Source organism: Canis lupus, chromosome X, assembly GCF_048164855.1.
Source record: "Canis lupus baileyi chromosome X, mCanLup2.hap1, whole genome shotgun sequence".
In the NCBI taxonomy this organism is placed as follows: Eukaryota; Metazoa; Chordata; class Mammalia; order Carnivora; family Canidae; genus Canis; species Canis lupus.
In genome coordinates this window covers 79,668,584-79,686,842 of record NC_132876.1, presented here as the reverse complement: position 1 = coordinate 79,686,842, position 18,259 = coordinate 79,668,584, and the positions used below count along the sequence as shown (strand labels likewise).

The window sequence follows — 18,259 nt, the reverse complement described above, 5'->3', positions numbered from 1 at the left end:
GAACGTCGGAGGGGAAGTGTACCACCGTGGGAAAGACAGTAGACTGTATAGTTATCTCCAAGATGGGGTATGACCCTAAAACTATACAATCTACTACCTCATCCCACAGAGCACCAGTGTTCATCTTCAGCCCAACTGGGCCAGCTACTTGAAAGGGTCAGGAAAAAGAACCAACCAATTAGCAAGAAGGTGAAAAGGAGGGGTAGAGTTACCTGAGAGGTTCTGTTCAGCGGAGTCATTTGTTTTAGATGCAGTACACTGGAAAAAGAAGGATAGACCAATGTGGGACTTTTGCAAGCACATATAACAGGGTCAACTATAATAGCTACCCTCGCTCACATAAGCCACCTAGGAGTTCGATGACCTAGATGAAAGATGAGCACTTTAGTGTGCAAACGTTTCTCTAATACATACTTGTATTCAAGAATGGTTTGGGGACAAGGGGAAACTGCCAGAAGGCTGACTGAATAATGAACTGGGCTGGGCACAGGACATGACCTAAATACAATCATGAGACCAGCAAGAATTTCTTAAGTTTCATCTCTATGTATTTTCCTTCCTTGGGCTCATTTTGTCCACTCCAGGTTTTTTGTTTTATTTTTACTTTTTAATTCAATTTGCCAACATACAGTGTAACACCAGTGCTCATCTCATCATGTGCTGTTGTTTGTTTTTAAAGATTTTATTCATTTATCTACCTGAGAGAGAGCAAGTGAGTAGGGAGGTATGGGTGAGGAAGGGGTAAGAGTGGGGAGAGAGAGGGACAAGCAGACTCAATGGCTGAGCATTGGGTTCCATCCTGTGACCCCGAGACCACGACCTGAGTCAAAACCAAGGGTTGGATGCTCAACTGACTGAGCTACCCAGGTACCCCAATTGTCAAATCCAGCTTTTAAAATCACATATGCCAGGCTTGCTTATTTTCTATCCCTTTTCATCTGTTTGAAATAGTTATTGTGTTTATCTGGTAAAACTTTCATACAAAAGTATGTTACATCAAATTTGCTATCCTAACTGAACATTTTCAAAATCCTTAATCCGATATCCAATCTGCTAAGTGGGATATAATAAAGTCTTTCACTTAAGTCTTTTAATTCCTTCATATTTCTATTAACTTCTACTTCATGTATGGGATATAATAAAGTCTTTCACTTAAGTCTTTTAATTCCTTCATATTTCTATTAGCTTTTACTTCATTTATTTTTAAGCTAATGTTATTCAACATTCCAGAAGTTTCAAAATAGGTAGCTTCTTTCCAAACCAAAGTCATGCTAGATATTTTACGAATTGAAAATCAAGCCTTAGAAAAAGACACGTGGTGATGATTTTAGGGCAGGAGTATTTCCTGATTGAAGTCTAAGCCTAACTTATTCAAATGATGGAATGGAGTCATCTTGGTAAAATTCCCCCACATTTGCTAAGTCAGTCCACTGAGTAGAGTAGAACTGAACCACCAAGAGCATGGGAATAATCAGTTATTCTTCCTGTCTAGTTGCAGTCACCAAAGGTAGAGACTACACAGTGTGACTGGTAAGTCAGAGCCACTCTAGTTCTTGCTCCAGATTTCCCCTGCAAGAGACACTGGAGAAGGAATTTTCCCTCTGGGGTTGAATTCTTTTCCCTAAAACACATGTGAATATGTGGCGAATTTGGAATGAATCATTTTTCAGGTTCATTGTGAACATCCCAGGATTCTTTAATGACTGATGGGAGCTATGTGTATGCCAAAAACCATACGAAAGTAGAGGAAGACACAGCCAAAGATGAATCCTCCCAGCCCTTGCAAATCACCTGTGCACTCTGATCCCTGTTCTCCTTATCTTCTTTGCCTTTGTCAGTTATCTTTGTTTCTTCCTCAGCCAATTGTTTCCTGCGTTTCTCCCGCCTTTCTTCCAGCTCCTCATCCCTCAGGAATTCCAAGTGATTGACAATGGGGACTTTAACAACTGGATCAAAGAAGCAAAGAGCAGAGGTTGCTCAAGGGAGGTAGGGGAGGAAGCCAAGAGGTAGAGCTTGTGGCTAGTGAATGAAGGCAACAATTCCTATGTACTCATGCCAGCTGTGTTAGACTCACTACTGCTCAGATAACCAAGCTGCCACACACCTGAAACACAGTCATGCATGCTCTCGGCATCAAGAACTTTGCATTCCTCTGTCCAGCGGGTCAGGGCTGTGGGGATGCTGGATAGGGTCCCTGTAGAGGAACAAAAGAGAGTGAGATTCTTGGCTTGTTCATGTGTTATCTGATCCAAAAATCTCCATATTTCTCTAACAGGACCCAATGTCCATCACAAGAGTTGCCACATCACAGATATCCAGTGATAGTAAAAGTATTGTTAATCTTGGCTCAATTATCAAGCGGTTCTGGCTCCAACGAAATGTCGCTTCTCTAGGCAGGGCAGATACTGTTCTGCTTTCCCTCAGAAGGGAAAAAATAGAATGTGAAAAACTGTACCCTCCCTTTCACCACACAAACTTGCCTGCTTGGCTGGTAGCTGTGCTCTGGTCATGGAAAAAGTCATCCAGCAGTTCATCATCAGATCTGGCAATGATGTGGACATCATCATTGCCTACCAGGAGGCGGGCTCGTCCACGGCTTTGTAGGGGAAGGCTGCTGCTCAGCTGAAGGATGTCAGCAGCAGCAGAAGGACCAAGCAACCTGTAGGGTGATGGTGGGGTGCCAGGGTCACTGTAATTCATAGGGGTCCTGTAATCTGTTACTGCGAGATCCTTTCTGTAACCTCTAAGAAATGTTTAACACTGGATCGTATTAAGCATATATCTTTTTTAAAGCTTTTATTTAAGTAATCTCTACATCCAACATGGGGCTCCAACTCACGATCCCAAGAACAAGAACTGCATGCTCCTCCGATTGAGTCAGCCAGGTGCCCCACTGAGCAGAAATCTTAATTACCTAACTACTCCATCAGTTTGTGAACTTTATTTGGTCTGAGGTTGCATATTATTCCATAGTTCCTGATAGAGTGAGTGTCGGTGATAATGCCAGGCACTTTGTGAGGGTATAATCTCTCTCTCATGTATCTCCTATTGCCTGTACATTGACCATTAGGACACCTATGTCCTTTTCTCTCACTTTAAAATTGTTAATTCCACTAAACTCTAAGCCCGAGGGCAGAAATCCTGTCCTGCCTATATTTAAAGTGTCATGTGCTTGGCATATGAGATGCTTGATTGATGCATGTATGTATAGAACATTTAAGCAAAAAGATTGTTACACAATTTGGTATTCCCCAAAAGGCCGCACATATAATCCACAAAGAAATGGGACAAATGTAACTCACCTCTGGAGTATAAGAGGAGGGTTGGGCTGGCGGTTCCCAGGGTAATGAACATGAATGGTGTGGCCTGTATTGGCTGTCAGCTGCCTTAGGGTCCTCTGACTGCGCCCGATGCCCTGGGTGAGACGTGTTGTGGAGGAGCCACTGCCCAGTGTCAGAGAACTGTGGTCTGCATGGCGTACCATCAGTGGGTGAGTGGTAGGGATATTTCCTGGGGATGGGGGGATGTCTGCTGCAAGGACAATTTGTAAAGGGGTCAGTGCCAAAAAAATTTCTTCCATGGTTGTTCAAACAGAACCATGTCTCCTGGGCCTTACTTCCTCACACGGAAACCTGAGCTTTGTCCTTTCTCCCTCATTCCCACAACTCATCTATAATCACTGACACTACCATAGCTTATGCCACCATCTCTTACCTAGATATTGCAACAGCCTCCTAAATAGTACCTTCTCCCAAACCATTCTCCACACTATAACCACAGTGATGCTTCTAAGCCCCTCAGAAACATGCTGCTCCCTCCACCTTGAAGACTCCTCTTCCCGTTCTTCACTTGTTCTTTTGTTCTTGGCCCAGATGTCACTTCCTCTGATTCTACAGATTGGCTTAATAATCCTTTAGTCTGGGCTTTCTTACCATACTATAACGTAACGCCTGCTTACTTATACTTCCTAACAGATCATATGCTCCTTTCACGGAAAAGGACTGTTCTTTTACTGCTGTATCCTGAGTACCTAGGAAATAGTAGGCACTCCTCAAATATTGTTTAATTTGCTAAACGAAGGGAGGCTCAACATAAGGAAGACTGACGGAAATCACAAAAATGCAAAGAAAATCACAGAAGGCACCTTGAAAATTATGTAGTACAACCCATTTTTTTTAAAAAAAACTTTTCATTTACAGGTGACAAACTGAGGCTCAAAGAGGTAAGAGACTACTTGGCCAAGACAACAGACCAGAACAGTCAGTATTTTCTGCTATATTATGCTTGTGATTTGGAGTCAAGACCTGCCTTCTCAAGACAGCTTGATATTAAGAACTAGATGCTAAAAGTGAACTTTGACGTTGATGGGGGCGGGGGGGGGAGAAGGGAAGAGATTCACTCTCTCCTCCGAAAAGATGCGTCCTTGATGAACAGAGTGAATGTGCTCAAATTTACTCCCCAATGCCAAGCTCAAAGGTGTTCATCCAAACTCCCAAGATCCAGTGTTATAGACATAAGAATTATTGATTGCCCTGTCACTGTAGCATGCACATGGGTGCCTGATGCGGTCAGCCTTGGTTTCAGTTTAAAAAAAAAAAAAAGTTTGAGGCAAATCAGCAAGTTGTCCAGGCTCTAAAATGGCTGCCTGTTTACTGAGGTGGAGAGAACAAAAGCAGCCTCTCACAATTCCTTCTTCTAAGTATACATTTATTGAGAGAGATAGATGGTTTCAGATATCCCTTGCCCCAGGAAGTCAGCATAGGAAAAGAAGTGCTGTAATCAGATTGATAGCTGCTCTGGTTCACTGCTTGGCTTACCCTAGAGAAGGGTATAAGAATCAAGAGGTAAAACCCAGCTGAGCCCCTGTATCTTACTAGCGCTGGAGAACATGTTGTCAAACTCAATGATGAGATCATCCTCCCGGTCAAAGCGCTCAAATCGGACCAAGGGAGAAGCGTTCATATCAGGGTAATCCTCATCCAATTCCATTTCAGAGCCATCGTCGTCATCGTCTTCATCTCCCTCTTCACCTTCATCATCCTCCTTAAGGGGAAAATAGGAGATGGAGAATTGCTGGAGGTAAGGGTTTTCTGAAGTCTGGTGTCATGGCCACATTTGCACATGAGGGAGGGAGGCGCTGAGGCTAGCAACCCAGACTGTTGGTTTTCTCCAGCTCTGTGTTCCCATGGAAGAGGTTGTCTGAACCAACCCAAACACAGTCCCCCCTCACCTGATCATCTTCCTCATCTTCCTCCTCCTCCTCCTCTTCATCCTGACTATCATCCTCATCCTCGTTACTGCCACTGCTGTCCTCTTCCTGAGTGTGCTCCTCCTCATCCTCAGGGTCCAGGATATTCATGGAATCTAAAACAAAGGGAGCACATTGGAGGACTATACTGAGTAGCTAGCAAACAGACTACTGTGCAGGCCAGCAGATTGAGTGGAAAGGCGATGGGATATCTGACTCTAGGAGAGGAAGAACCAGATCTGGGGTGATGTACAGACTTAGTGAGCCAGCCCTGATTTCCTGAGAGTGCCAATCAATGCATCAACACGCTGAGCACGGTGGCTGAATGTGGAGGCTGGCTATAGGGTGGTGCTTCAGGAGCCATGATCTAGGACTTGGCCAACTCTGCTGGTGCCCCCTTGCCTTTCCAGCCCTACTTTGCTATTGACTGCATCCTGTTGGTAAGAGGGAATCTGGAGCGATGATAGCAGGTGGGTGAGAAGAAAGCGAACCAAGTAAGAAGTGACAAACTTTTGGGCAAGCAGTAGTAACATGTTATTTGAAAAACTGGCTGAGGATAAAGTGGATGGTGTATGTCAGCGCATGCAGACAGATGCTTCCTTATTCTGCACATGTGGGCAGCTGCCTCCAGGAAAACCCTAGTGTAGTGTCTGTCAGACGTGCAGGGCAAGAAGGGAGGCCTTTCTGGCCTCGGCACTCTCACCTTCTCGGTTGGCCTGCAAGGTGGAAGCTTGGCTGAGGTTGGAAGGAGCTTCATCCATCAGCACGTCCTCTTGTGATTCATCCTCTCCACTTCTGCTCACTGAAGGTTACAGAGCAGAGCCTTCACTGAACAACAGAGGACTTCCCTTTCCAGATTGGGTGCGCCTAAAGTAGCTATGTACACCCAGCAGATATCCATTTTTTTTTTTTTTTGGATGAGGGAGAAGACCTAGGTTCTCTGCTGTCGACTAGCTAGGTGAGCTTGGCCAGTCACTTTACCTGTCTGAGTCTCAGTTTCCTCATCTGTAAAATGGGATGATCACATCTGCCCTGCCAATCCCACTAATTGTGAAGCCACAGAGGATAATGGGTGTGAAAAAGCCTAGTCAAATTTAAGGATACATGTCTACTTCCGTTTATCCTTTGATTTCCTTCATCAATAAAATAAAAACAAGTAACACATAGACCCTTGGAGCCAAGTGACAGTAGGGTACCTTTGCCATTTTCCCTTTGAGTTGTAGGGTCACCCGTAGGGACTGATCACTCTTTTTACACTACTGAGACTCAGAGGCGGAAAGCCCCTGGATTTTGCTGAAGAACTGAAAGGAAAGCGCTTTCTCACCCTACAGCCTCTAAAGCCTCCTCTAGGCTTCCATGAATAAACACTCTTGATGTGCCTGATGTATCATCTATACTGATGGCCACCCCCTTCACCTCCCCCACACAGGCAACGCTTCAAACCTGCCACAGGTCTGTAGATGGTTTGTGAATTTCTCATCTGTAAGACCGTCAACATCAAGACAAGCAGCAATCTAGGCTGGCTATGAGCCCTTAGGCAGAGCTGAGCAAGCAGATGATGAGAAAAAGGGTCCTCCCAAGAGAGACTGAGGCAAAGGAAGAGGCTATACTCAGTTCTGGGGCTCTCACCTATAATTGTACTGTTCCCAGATCCGCCATCCCTCTCAAGCAACTCATCTATCAGGTCCTCCAGCTCATTCTCAACCTGGAGAGAAATAGAACATATATATGGATGCACACAAGTCTATCATTGTGCTAGCACGGAAACCTTAAAAAAAGCCAGCAAGGGAGTAAATATTTCTAGGATAATATGTGACAGAGAACGTTGCGTAAACACCACACATTTGGTGCTAAGAGCACAGAAACTACCATGTGCTGCCAATCCACAATCAGACTGTCCTTCAAATGGGTTCATCCCAGTTATCTCAGACCAGGTTAATCATTATACTATCCAGGAATACATGCAGATCTCCTTAGAGCTAGCAGCTTAGGACTATAGGCCCCATTTCTTACCACTGCTACTAGCTCCAGAAATTATAATGCTTTCTTTAGGGTCTTTAGAAAATAGCTGTTTGCATGCTCCAATGAGACCAGGTGCTATAGGTACAACAGTGATGTTAAGGAGTTTCCATTAATGACCAGAGCCAAATAAATCAAATACCTTGGACCCAAAGGGCTCAGGCCAGTTTTCTACATCCACATTTCACCTATGTCTAAGTTGGGATCTATTCCATTTCATAGCACATGGATGGCATCCTGGCTCTGCCCCCGCCCCTCATTTAATACAATTCAAACACATTTACTGAGCATCTACTACTAAGCATATCATCTGTGCTCCTCTGCAAAACAGACAGCATTGAGGCAAAGATCTAAAGTACTCACCCACCCACACAGCTTGGGGGTTTGGTTCAGCGCCGCAATAGGGGTGTGCTGGGTGATCTGCCTCCCTACCTGCATCTCTTGTGAACTGAGCACCTCAGGCTGCCCAGCAATCACCACTGAGTCGGTTTCAGCCTCCCCATCCATGATATCCCCATCTGCCACCTCTGTCTGAGTGACATCATGATCCTCCTCCTGCACTTCTGCTTCCCCAGGCTCGCCTGAAACAATCAACCAACCAGCAAAATAATCAAAGGGTGCCTATGTGCAGGGCACCATGAGGCAAGCATGAAGACAATAACGTTCCTTCCCTGGGCAAGTTTACAAGTTCTCAGAGAATAAATGAATGGGTGACAAAGGAAAAGACAAGGCTACGTGTGAGGATAGCCAAATAAGGCTGCAATTTTAAGGAATTCTTTGTGGGGCAGATTCCCACGCCACTATAACAGATCTCTGGAAGGCCAGCAAGTTCCCAGGGAAACAATACCAAGCCAGAACAGTTGTGATGCCATGCCCATAAAAAAGCTATGTCCACCCAGCCAGCTCTCCAGTCCATTGGCTGATTCCCTACCTGGGTCTTGCTGGTTGCTATTGGAGTCCTGAGCAGCTCCTTGGGCATCCTGCTCAGACTTGCTCTTGCTAGAAGCACTCTTGCTGCCAAAAAGGCTACTGGGCTGGTTCACAATCCGGGAAAGTGTTTCCAAAGGCTTCAAAGCAGCATTGACTGTGTTGGCCATGTTTGGACTGAGATAAAGGAAGATACAGAGATGGACTGAGTGCAGAAATCTACACAAAAAGGAACCAAGGCTCATTAGAGTAATGACTGATTGCAGGGATGGATGGGGCATGGAGGGTACAAGGTGAGCCTGGGACATCTTGTGCCAGAGGCTTTAAAAAATTAATGGGGTCATTACCACAGGCCAAATTTGAGATAATTGGAGTATCAAAAATAATGATGGTAATGGATTATACTGTTAAATATAAAAAGAATCTGCAGCTACAAGGATACAAACAGGCAGAAGGAAATCTTCACTATAAAAGAATGACTGCTGGGGCACCTGGGTGGCTTGGCTCAGCAAGGAGCCTGCTTCTTCCTCTCTGCCACTCCCCATGTTCCTTTTCTCTCAAATAAATAAAATCTTAAAAAAAAGGAATGCCTGTTAATAAATAGGAATGAGACAAACCAGAAATCATTACTTCTCAAATAGCAATGTTAAGTGATCCAGGAAAGATCACCAATAAATGTTAAAACTATGGAGTTAAAAATCTTCAGGGCATGGGATATTCATATAATCTTCATGTGGACTCAAAAGCATCACCCCATTAAAAACTTATTAAGTACAAAGGGGAAAGCTAACCTTTAACTATGTGATCAAACAATAACAGGGCAAATTAGCATTATGTGTCTCCTGATGTGCTGCACCAAGAAGGGCAAACATCACCTATGTAGTATTAATGCCAAAAAGTTTAACCTGAATCATAAGGAAGCAATTAGACAAGTCCAGATTATGGAATATTCTATAAGACATTTGGCCTTCTAGATTCTTCAGAAACAGTCTTATGTCATAAAAAAATAAGAGACATGTGACAATCAAGTGCAATTAGTGATGCTCATTAGATCCTGGATCAAAACATTCTCCCTCAAGGTATAATACTTGGAATAATTGGGGATATTTGAGTATGAAATACATAGAGTAATGTTACAAAAGGAAAATTTCTTAGGTGTGATGATATTCTAGCCATTGTAAAGGAATGTTTATTTTTAGGAGACACATGTTAAAGTATTCAGAGGTTAAGCATCATGTTGTTTGTAAGGAACTTCAAATGATTCAGCTCCTAAAAGGAAGGGAGAAGTAAAGCAAATAGAACAGGAATGATAACTATTGGTTAATCTAGATGAGACATACGGTGCTCATTACACTCCTGAGTTAGAAATTTTTAAACTTTTAAAAAATTTGATGAGCTTCTATCAAAAGGATGAAGAAGTTAACTTGAAGAGGCCCCATGGGCCAAAGGTGTAATGAAAAAGAATGACTGCAGTGATCTAAATAATTCAATCACCGATGAAAATAGAAAATGCCAGATAAAAGTTGCATTTGAGGTGGTAATTAACTATTTACCCTAAAAATTGGTGACTTAAGAAAAAAAACCCAGTTTTCATCCTGCCTTTTCAGGGTAACCAGACTCTCCCCTCTTGAACTGGGGCTTTGTCACACAAAAACGCCAGCTAATAATATGTAGAAGGAATGACAGAAATTAGAAATTGTCATTGATAATCTCCAAAGAAATTAGCACAGGAAAGGGTTATCAGCTAGTACTAAGATCATTAATTAGGTATATGGCTAATAGGAAACCAAACATTTATACAGTACCAAAACATTTATTTTCTAGTAAGAAGGGGGAAAATGTAACAGTACAATGATGATTATCACTCTAGTAGCCAATTTTATCATGAATTTTGACAGTTCAAAGAGATGTGTCTCCCCATGATAGAATATGATATAAATCACTTATGATATATCCTAACCAATAATTTTAAATTGCTCCATTAAGCCTTTAGCTCTAATTAGAAGTTAATAGAAAACGGAGTAAAGGAACAAGTTAAACAACACTGCAATGGACCAAATCTAGAAGGCAAAACATTTTGTAGGAACAGCAGACCTGATCACCTCAATAAGTGTCACTAAAAGAAATAAAATAAAGATTAAAAAATTAATTAAGCTTCTGAGTTAGAAGAAGAGATTCAAAGGACATAACCAGATGTAATAATACAAGGTCTATAATTTGATTCTGGTTTAGACAAAAATTTTTGAGTATGGATTTAGGTATCCTACAGGATGAAAATTTACTTACACAGGGAGATAGGGACTAGTAACTGAAAAAAAGAAAAAACCCTAACCCAACCCAGGTTATACAACAGCACATTTTAGTAAAAAATGTATTTTATATGTGTGTGAAGAAAACCATTGAGCGATACGGTGGTAAGGTAACAGTGATATCTGGTGGCAGAAATATTGTCTCTACTAGATTTTTATTCATCTGTATTTTTCATGATACACATCTTATAATAATAGGAGCTTATTTTTTAATTAAGGTGGGGGAAGCTTGGGGTAAAAATTACTCATACAGTCCAACTCTTCAGTTTGCAGCAAATGAGAAAACTATGACCTAAAGAAAGGCAAGTGCCTTGCTTAAAAACCACAATACTAAGAACTCAGGTTCCCATCTATATCCAAACTTTTCCTATCACATCAGGGCTCACTCCTCATTTGGCGAGGATACATAAAATACAAGCAAACGAAGAAATAAAAGCAGCATGACTAAAAAGAGGCCAAAGGCCTGCAGCTGGAAATCAGGAATAATTTTACCTGGACAGGTCCAGGCTGTGAGGCACTCTTGCCAGATCATTAACCAGTCCCTTCTTTAGAAAGAGTCGAATGATGTTGTTCATGCCATTGTGCTGGGTCTTGGCTGTGGCACTGCTGTAGAAGCTGGAGGTGGAGGGGCAGGACTCCATGATAGTACTGATGATACACATCACTGCCTGAAGCCTGGGAAAGAAGTTTGACACCTCTATCATATGAATAATGCCTATTCTTTGGCATCTTCACTAACTTGTCTCAGATAACCCTACTGTGCCCTCAGTGTTTCCTTTTGGAAATAACATCTAATCAGATGAGAGCTCACTCCCTGAGTAGTAGCATTCTTAATTTTCTTTACATGTAATATAAAAAATAAGACTGAATAGCCTGCTCAACTTCAAGACCTCAGAAATATAATGAAAATATCCCTTTGTTTTCTCTAAGCTGTACACTCCTCCAAATGTACTCTAGGTATTTTGAAGCACTAGAGTGATTTGAGAGGACCAGAGAATATACACAGTGCCAGTCGAACCAGAACTCTTGTTCAAATGCAAGGAATCCCATGGGCAAGGAATAGAGTAAGGGAATGCTACTTGTTATTAGCACTAGGTCAGGCATGGATTTTACCTGGCATGTTTCTCTGTACTCTCAGCCATAGCCAGTGCCCGTCCCAGGGCTGCTTTTACTTCATTCACAAGGGCCACTTGGGCATCTGTGCCACTCCCTGCAGCAGCCAGGCTTGCGAGGAATAGGCGGGCCAGGGCAGGTGTGTCCTTGTCTTCTGCATTCTGGGTATGTGGGAGGAGGTGGTCCAGAACAAAAGCTAGCACACTGCAGTCCTGAAAAGTCATTAAGCAAGGCATAATTATGCCATATTGTTTGCACATCAACAAGGTACGTATACATAAAGTTGATCATTGAAGTCATCCAGTCAGTGATTATCAGGTCCACTTCATAGATGAGAAGACTAAGGGTTAAAGGTACAAGCTAAGCTGAGTAACAAATCTAGATTTTATGCTTTTAAATCCCATTCATTTCTCACTACACAGTTTTGCATCTTCATTTACACGTCTCTTGGCATTTCTTAAAACATTTTTAAGTGTGCTATTTGATAAAACTGTTCACAGAAAACCTATAGAACAGTTAAGACAAGTTCAAGATTTTCACCATCTAAAAAAATGGGTAATCTGAGGCTCAAAGAAACATGGCCTGCATGAAAAACTTAGCCATTGGCAAGGATTCAAATCTTGATTCATAATTGAGTGCTATAATTCCCTCAGTATCCAATTAAATTGTTTTTTAAAAGATTTATTTATTCATGAGAGACACACACAGAGAGAGAGAGGCAGAGACATAGGCAGAGGGAGAAGCAGGATCCATGTAGGAAGCCTGATGTGGGACTCGATTCCGGGACTCAGGGATCACGTCCCACATTGGGATCCCTGCGAGGGGCCTGCTTCTCCTTTTGCCTGCCTGTGTCTCTCATAAATAAATAAATGAATCTTAAAAAAAAATTGTAACATTTACTGATACCTACGATATGCAAAGGACCCTAGATAAAAATTGGCAGGAGTTGAAAAAGAACCAACATAGTCACAGATATGAATATGCAAAAAAGGCCCAACAGGGGAAGGAAATTAAGTGAGACTTGTTCCTTCTAACAATGATTTCTTCCCTGGTAATTCCTTATATTAGAAAGGTATCGTTCAAGCAGATTTTGTATCAAAACACATCAACGATTTTGGAATTAACTAGAAAGAGATGATGGTTGCACAACACTGAATGTACCAAATGCCACTCAACTATATACTTTAAAAAGCTTAATTTTATGGAAATTTTGTCTCAATAATAATAATAAAAAAGCACTGAAGAATTCTAGAGTCCGGAAAATTAGGTAAGGTGGGCTGGTTAAGATGTAACTATTAGAAATAAAAATTCCCCAGTACTGAACAAAATATAAAATTGTATAAATATGTTATATGAAATTATTAGGAAAAACCTGGAAAAAAAGCCTTGCAATTTGGGAAAGCAGTGTGATTCAGTAAAAAGACTTACATTTGTAATCAGAGATCTGGGTTCCAATTCTAATCCTACTACTCTGTAGCTGATCTTGAGCAAGCTACTAACCTTTCTGAGCCTTTCTACTTCTTTCTTAAGGGGAGCAATACCAACAATCTTCCAGTGCTGAGGTAAAGATCATCAATAGCATTTGTAAAGCACCTAGGAGTACCCAGTACCGCAAGGTCATGGAATTAATAAGTTTGGAATTAAATGTCTTATTCCACAAGTAACTACAATTGGCATAATGATTAAAAGCTTTGAAATAAATGTCTAATGTATATTTAATATATGTAACTCCACAAAAGAGTTATATCCAGAATATGTAAAGAATTCAACAGAAAACAAAAATACAAAACTTGGGACAAATTTCACAGAATATCCAATCATGAAATGGGCAAAAGACATGTAAAGAAATCTCAGAGAGGAAGACATAGACATGGCCAACAAGCACATGAGAAAATGCTCCGCATCACTTGCCATCAGGGAAATACAAATCAAAACCACAATGAGATACCACCTCACACCAGTGAGAATGGGGAAAATTAACAAGGCAGGAAACAACAAATGTTGGAGAGGATGCGGAGAAAAGGGAACCCTCTTGCACTGTTCGTGGGAATGTGAAATGGTGTAGCCACTCTGGAAAACTGTGTGGAGGTTCCTCAAAGAGTTAAAAATAGATCTGCCCTACGACCCAGCAATTGCACTGTTGGGGATTTAGCCCAAACATACAGAGGCAGTGAAACGCCGGGACACCTGCACCCCGATGTTTCTAGCAGCAATGTCCACAATAGCCAAACTGTGGAAGGAGCCTCGGTGTGCACTGAAAGATGAATGGATAAAGATGTAGTCTATGTATATGATGGAATATTACCCAGCCATTAGAAACGACAAATACCCACCATTTGCTTCGATGTATTATGGAGGGTATTATGCTGAGTGAAATAAGTCAGTCGGAGAAGGACAAACATTATATGGTCTCATTCATTTGGGGAATAGAAAAAATAGTGAAAGGGAAGAAAGGGGAAAGGAGAAAAAATAAGTGGGAAATATCAGAAAGGGAGACAGAACATGAGAGACTCCTAACTCTGGGAAACGAACAAGGGGTGGTGGAAAGGGAGGTGGGCGGGGGGTGGGGGGGACTGGGTGAAGGGCACTGAGGGGGGCACTTGATAGGATGAGCGCTGGGTGTTATTCTATATGTTGGTAAATTGAACTCTAAAAAAAAAAAAAAAAAAAGTGGGGAGGGGCAGCCCCCGTGGCTCAGCGGTTTAGCGCCACCTTCAGCCCAGGGCGTGATCCTGGAGACCCAGGATTGAGTCCCACGTCAGGCTCCCCTGCATGGAGCCTGCTTCTCCCTCTGCCTCTCTCTGTGTGTCTCTCATGAATAAATAAAATCTTTAAAAAAATAAAAGAGCATCCAAATGGTCAATAAAGATACAATGCAATACCACTACACATCTACTAGATTAGCTAAAATGAAAAATGAGAAAAATACCAAGTGTTGGCAAGAAGGTGAAACAATCTGAACTCTCATATTCTGTGTTTGGTGATAATATAAATTGACACAAACACTCTGGAAAACTTTTGGTGCCATTTGCTAAAGCTGAAGAGACTAACAATTCTACTCCTAGGCACATACCAGCTAACAGAAATACTTATATAGTTGATCTATCAACAAACCAGGTTTGAGCTGTGTGGGTCTATTTTCCTTATGATTTTTAAAATAACATTTTGTTTTCTTGGGATGTCTGAGTGGCTTGGTGGTTGAGCGTCTGCCTTTGGCACAGGGCGTGATCCTGGAGTCCCGGGATCAAGTCCCACATCGGGAACCCTGCATGGAGCCCGCTTCTCTCTCTGTGTCTCTCATGAATAAATAAAATCTTAAAAATTTTTTTCCTTTTCTCTAATACATATAACCACACAAAATATGTGTTAACTGCCTAAGGCTTCTGGTCAACAGTAGGCTCTAGCAAAGCTTTTGGGGGGGTCAAAAGTTATATGCAGATTTTTCAATTGCATACATGGGGGAAAGGGGGTGTCGGCACCCAACACCCCCATATTGTTCAAGGGTCAACTGTGTATATTCACTAAGACATGTATAAGAATGGACTGTATGTAGCAACACTACTTTTAATGCCCATAAATGGAAAACTACCCGACTATCAGTACTAGAATGGATAAGACTGTGTTACATTCATACAATGAAACTCCATACAACAAATAAAATTACAACCACACACAAAAATGAATCTTGCAAACATCTTAAACAGAAGAATTCAGACACGAAAGAGTACATACTATAAGATTCCATTTATATGATGTGCAAAACCAATCTATGGCAATAGAACTCAAGATAATGGTGACTTTATGGAAGCTTAAAGGGGAGGGAGATGTACAAAGGCATGAAGGGGTAAGCTTTTATGGAATTTGTAATGTTTTAATTTGGGTAATGGTCACCCAAGAAAACTGATGAATCATTCAGGAATTGTGTATTTTTGTATGTATTTTAAAAACTCAGATTAAAGTCAAAATAGCTTTAAAAATGGCAGCTGCTTTCATTTTCTTTGCCTGCAACATTATTGCCTCCATTCCACTCTCAAACCCTTTACTGCTTACTAACCATAAAATTACAATATGACACTCCTCCCCCCAAAACAAGGTCACTTTATGAAAAAAACCTCCCTGGGGACTCCTTTGACGTATATGGGAACATGATCTAGTCTCTTAAACATGAGAATTCCATATCCGTATCAGGACATATAAAATATGACTTCATTCTTTCTCATAGCTCTGACATTTAGGGTTTCCTTATATCTTATATCACCAATCTAATACCACATCAGATGTCTCTGCACAGGTGTGAATACATCTGGAAGATAAATACCCATTATTCTTGTGTATTTGTCTTATTCTACTGTCCCCTAGATACCCTCATGTAAATGAACCACAGATACCTTTCAAATTCTACCTTTTTCTCTTCAAACCATTTCTTCTTCTAACATAAAAGGAATAGAAAAACATAAAACAGGGGATCCTTGGGTGGCTCGGAGGTTTGGCGCCTATCTTTGGCACAGGGCGTGATCCTGGAGTCCCAGGATCGAGTCCCAAGTTGGGCTCCCGGCATGGAGCCTGCTTCTCCCTCTGCCTGTGTCTCTGCCCCCCCCCCCCGAATAAATGAATGAATAAATAAATGAATAAATAATAAATCTTAAATATGAATGAATTCATAATAAAAATAATGAATAAATAATAATAATCATGAATTATTGAATGAATAAATAATCTTAAAAATAATAATAATGAATGAATGTCATGAATAATAATAATCTTAAATGAATAAATAAATGAATAAATAAATAATCTTAAAAAAAAAAAAGAAAAACGTAAAACAAACGTCTCCGAGTCCCTGATTTTGTCTTCATCTTCCAAATCAAATTCTTGTCCATTTCTACCTTTAAAACATCTCTTCAACTCACCCATTTTTTCCCCTGCAACTTCACCAAGATCCTGTATACCCTAGAGATTGCTATCTATATCAGATTCCTAATTGGTCTGACCCCTAATCTTGTCTTCTGCAGTTATCTGCCACACTGCCAACCAAGTGATTTTCTATAAAACAAATTAACAAATGGCACCAACACACTCCTTGTAATGAGCCTGACAGCATCACATCAAGGGAAAAAGCCTAGGTTCTTCAATCTATCTTAAGAGGCCTCTGCCTGGCAACACTGGGCTAGTAACTAGCACAGGTTCCTAGCAAAGTGTCTGACACATTTGTATCCAAATGTCAATAGTACAAAATCTTATGCAGATTGGAAATATTACCTCTTTAATCAGCTCAGACTGGCCCACAGTGTAGCTGTAGTTGGCAATCAGGGTAGCAATACCAACATAGGACCTCACCAACTCTGCCAGAAGACGAAGAATAGTGGAAGTGGGCATTAAAGGTTTGCTGCCCTTGCTTTTCTGTTTGCCTTCCTCGGAGGTCCGGTCCCCTTCTTTATCTTTCTTCCCATCCCGAGACTCCTCTGGAGTTGATGCTGTTGAGAAAGAGCCAAACTCTGGTTCAATTTCACTGAAATATTGGCACACATCAAGCCTTATGTGCAAAGAGAATACTACTTCTGCTCCACTTTAGGACACTGGTAACAAACTGAAATGTCCTCCTCTTCATAATGCAGTGGACGGACAGATAGTTAGAACGACAGGTCTCAAACATAATATGTGGATACAGTACAGCAGGGAGACTATGTTTACATATCTTCTGTCATTCCCTTCCTTTTACACATACTTTTATGCTCCAGAAATACTGTACTAATAGTTCTCCAAAGATATCATATGTACTCTTTTACCTCTTCCTTCCCATGTCTCCCTGGCACACATTTACTTATCTAGCTTAGCTCAAAAGCTTATCTCCTCTATAAATGCTTTCCTGTTTCATCCAGGAATACTGAGATGCTATTATATCATGTGCCCACTATACCTTATCCCAGCATGCCTCCATTCCAGCAGTTATATTAAGTACAATGTCTGCTTGCTTAGATCTCAAATTTCTTCCCTATCCAAGAAGCAGTAGCTCTTGGAAGGTAACCTTAGAACTGCTTCCACGTGACATTTCTCTAATTGTTGGCTAGGCAGCCAATGGACTCTGGGGACACTGCTAGAGGGCAAGAATCCACCACACAAATCTTATAGCTAGAATTGTGTCACTGGCACCAAAGTTCTATAAGCCAGCATGAAAGCTAACAAAAGAAATACATAGGGTGGTTTAAAGAGTAGATCTAAAGGGTCTTACCATAGCAACCATTACTTGGTTGGTTAAGTCACAGTTCTATTAATTTTAGCATATAGAAACCCTTTACTTACAGAACACCGAGCTCACCCTTGAGAAAAGTTCACTCAGACAAGTAAATGCAACGACAATTATGCCTATATTCCCATAGCCCCTGCCCAGGATAAAAGAGGGCGAAAGTAAACCATTACCTTCTCCTTGGGATGTCCCAGATGTGGAAGTCTCAGTGGAGGCACCATCTGCAGCAAAGACTTGACTCTATGGAAGAAGAGTACTCTTGAGCTATTACTAATTTCAAAGACCATTATCCCTAAATGACAGGATCCCTTCCCAGCATATTCTGAATGCTACAGGTTCTCTTTTTGGCTGATCTTTTAACCACCTTTACCTGCTATGTACTATAATCTGTGGCAAGCC

The 18,259-nt window shown here is 41.4% G+C and overlaps 1 protein-coding gene across 18 annotated transcripts in view; it reads right to left on the bottom strand.

Annotated features, from left to right (window-relative positions):
• Positions 1-18,259, bottom strand: part of HUWE1 (HECT, UBA and WWE domain containing E3 ubiquitin protein ligase 1) — a 174,833-nt gene that overhangs the window by 19,835 nt on the left and 136,739 nt on the right. For 10 of the 18 annotated variants that reach the window (XM_072816177.1, XM_072816172.1, XM_072816175.1 and 7 more), the window contains 15 exons: positions 18,034-18,100; positions 16,876-17,090; positions 11,617-11,828; positions 10,996-11,178; positions 8,199-8,371; positions 7,631-7,848; positions 6,878-6,953; positions 5,952-6,050; positions 5,231-5,364; positions 4,875-5,043; positions 3,303-3,531; positions 2,481-2,659; positions 2,105-2,194; positions 1,792-1,946; positions 213-258 (listed from right to left, as the gene is read on the bottom strand). In XM_072816177.1, the coding sequence (XP_072672278.1) occupies positions 213-258; positions 1,792-1,946; positions 2,105-2,194; positions 2,481-2,659; positions 3,303-3,531; positions 4,875-5,043; positions 5,231-5,364; positions 5,952-6,050; positions 6,878-6,953; positions 7,631-7,848; positions 8,199-8,371; positions 10,996-11,178; positions 11,617-11,828; positions 16,876-17,090; positions 18,034-18,100 (2,245 nt within the window). The remainder of the gene's footprint in view (positions 1-212; positions 259-1,791; positions 1,947-2,104; positions 2,195-2,480; positions 2,660-3,302; positions 3,532-4,874; positions 5,044-5,230; positions 5,365-5,951; positions 6,051-6,877; positions 6,954-7,630; positions 7,849-8,198; positions 8,372-10,995; positions 11,179-11,616; positions 11,829-16,875; positions 17,091-18,033; positions 18,101-18,259) is intronic. The other 8 variants (XM_072816180.1, XM_072816183.1, XM_072816184.1 and 5 more) reach the window with 5 other exon arrangements.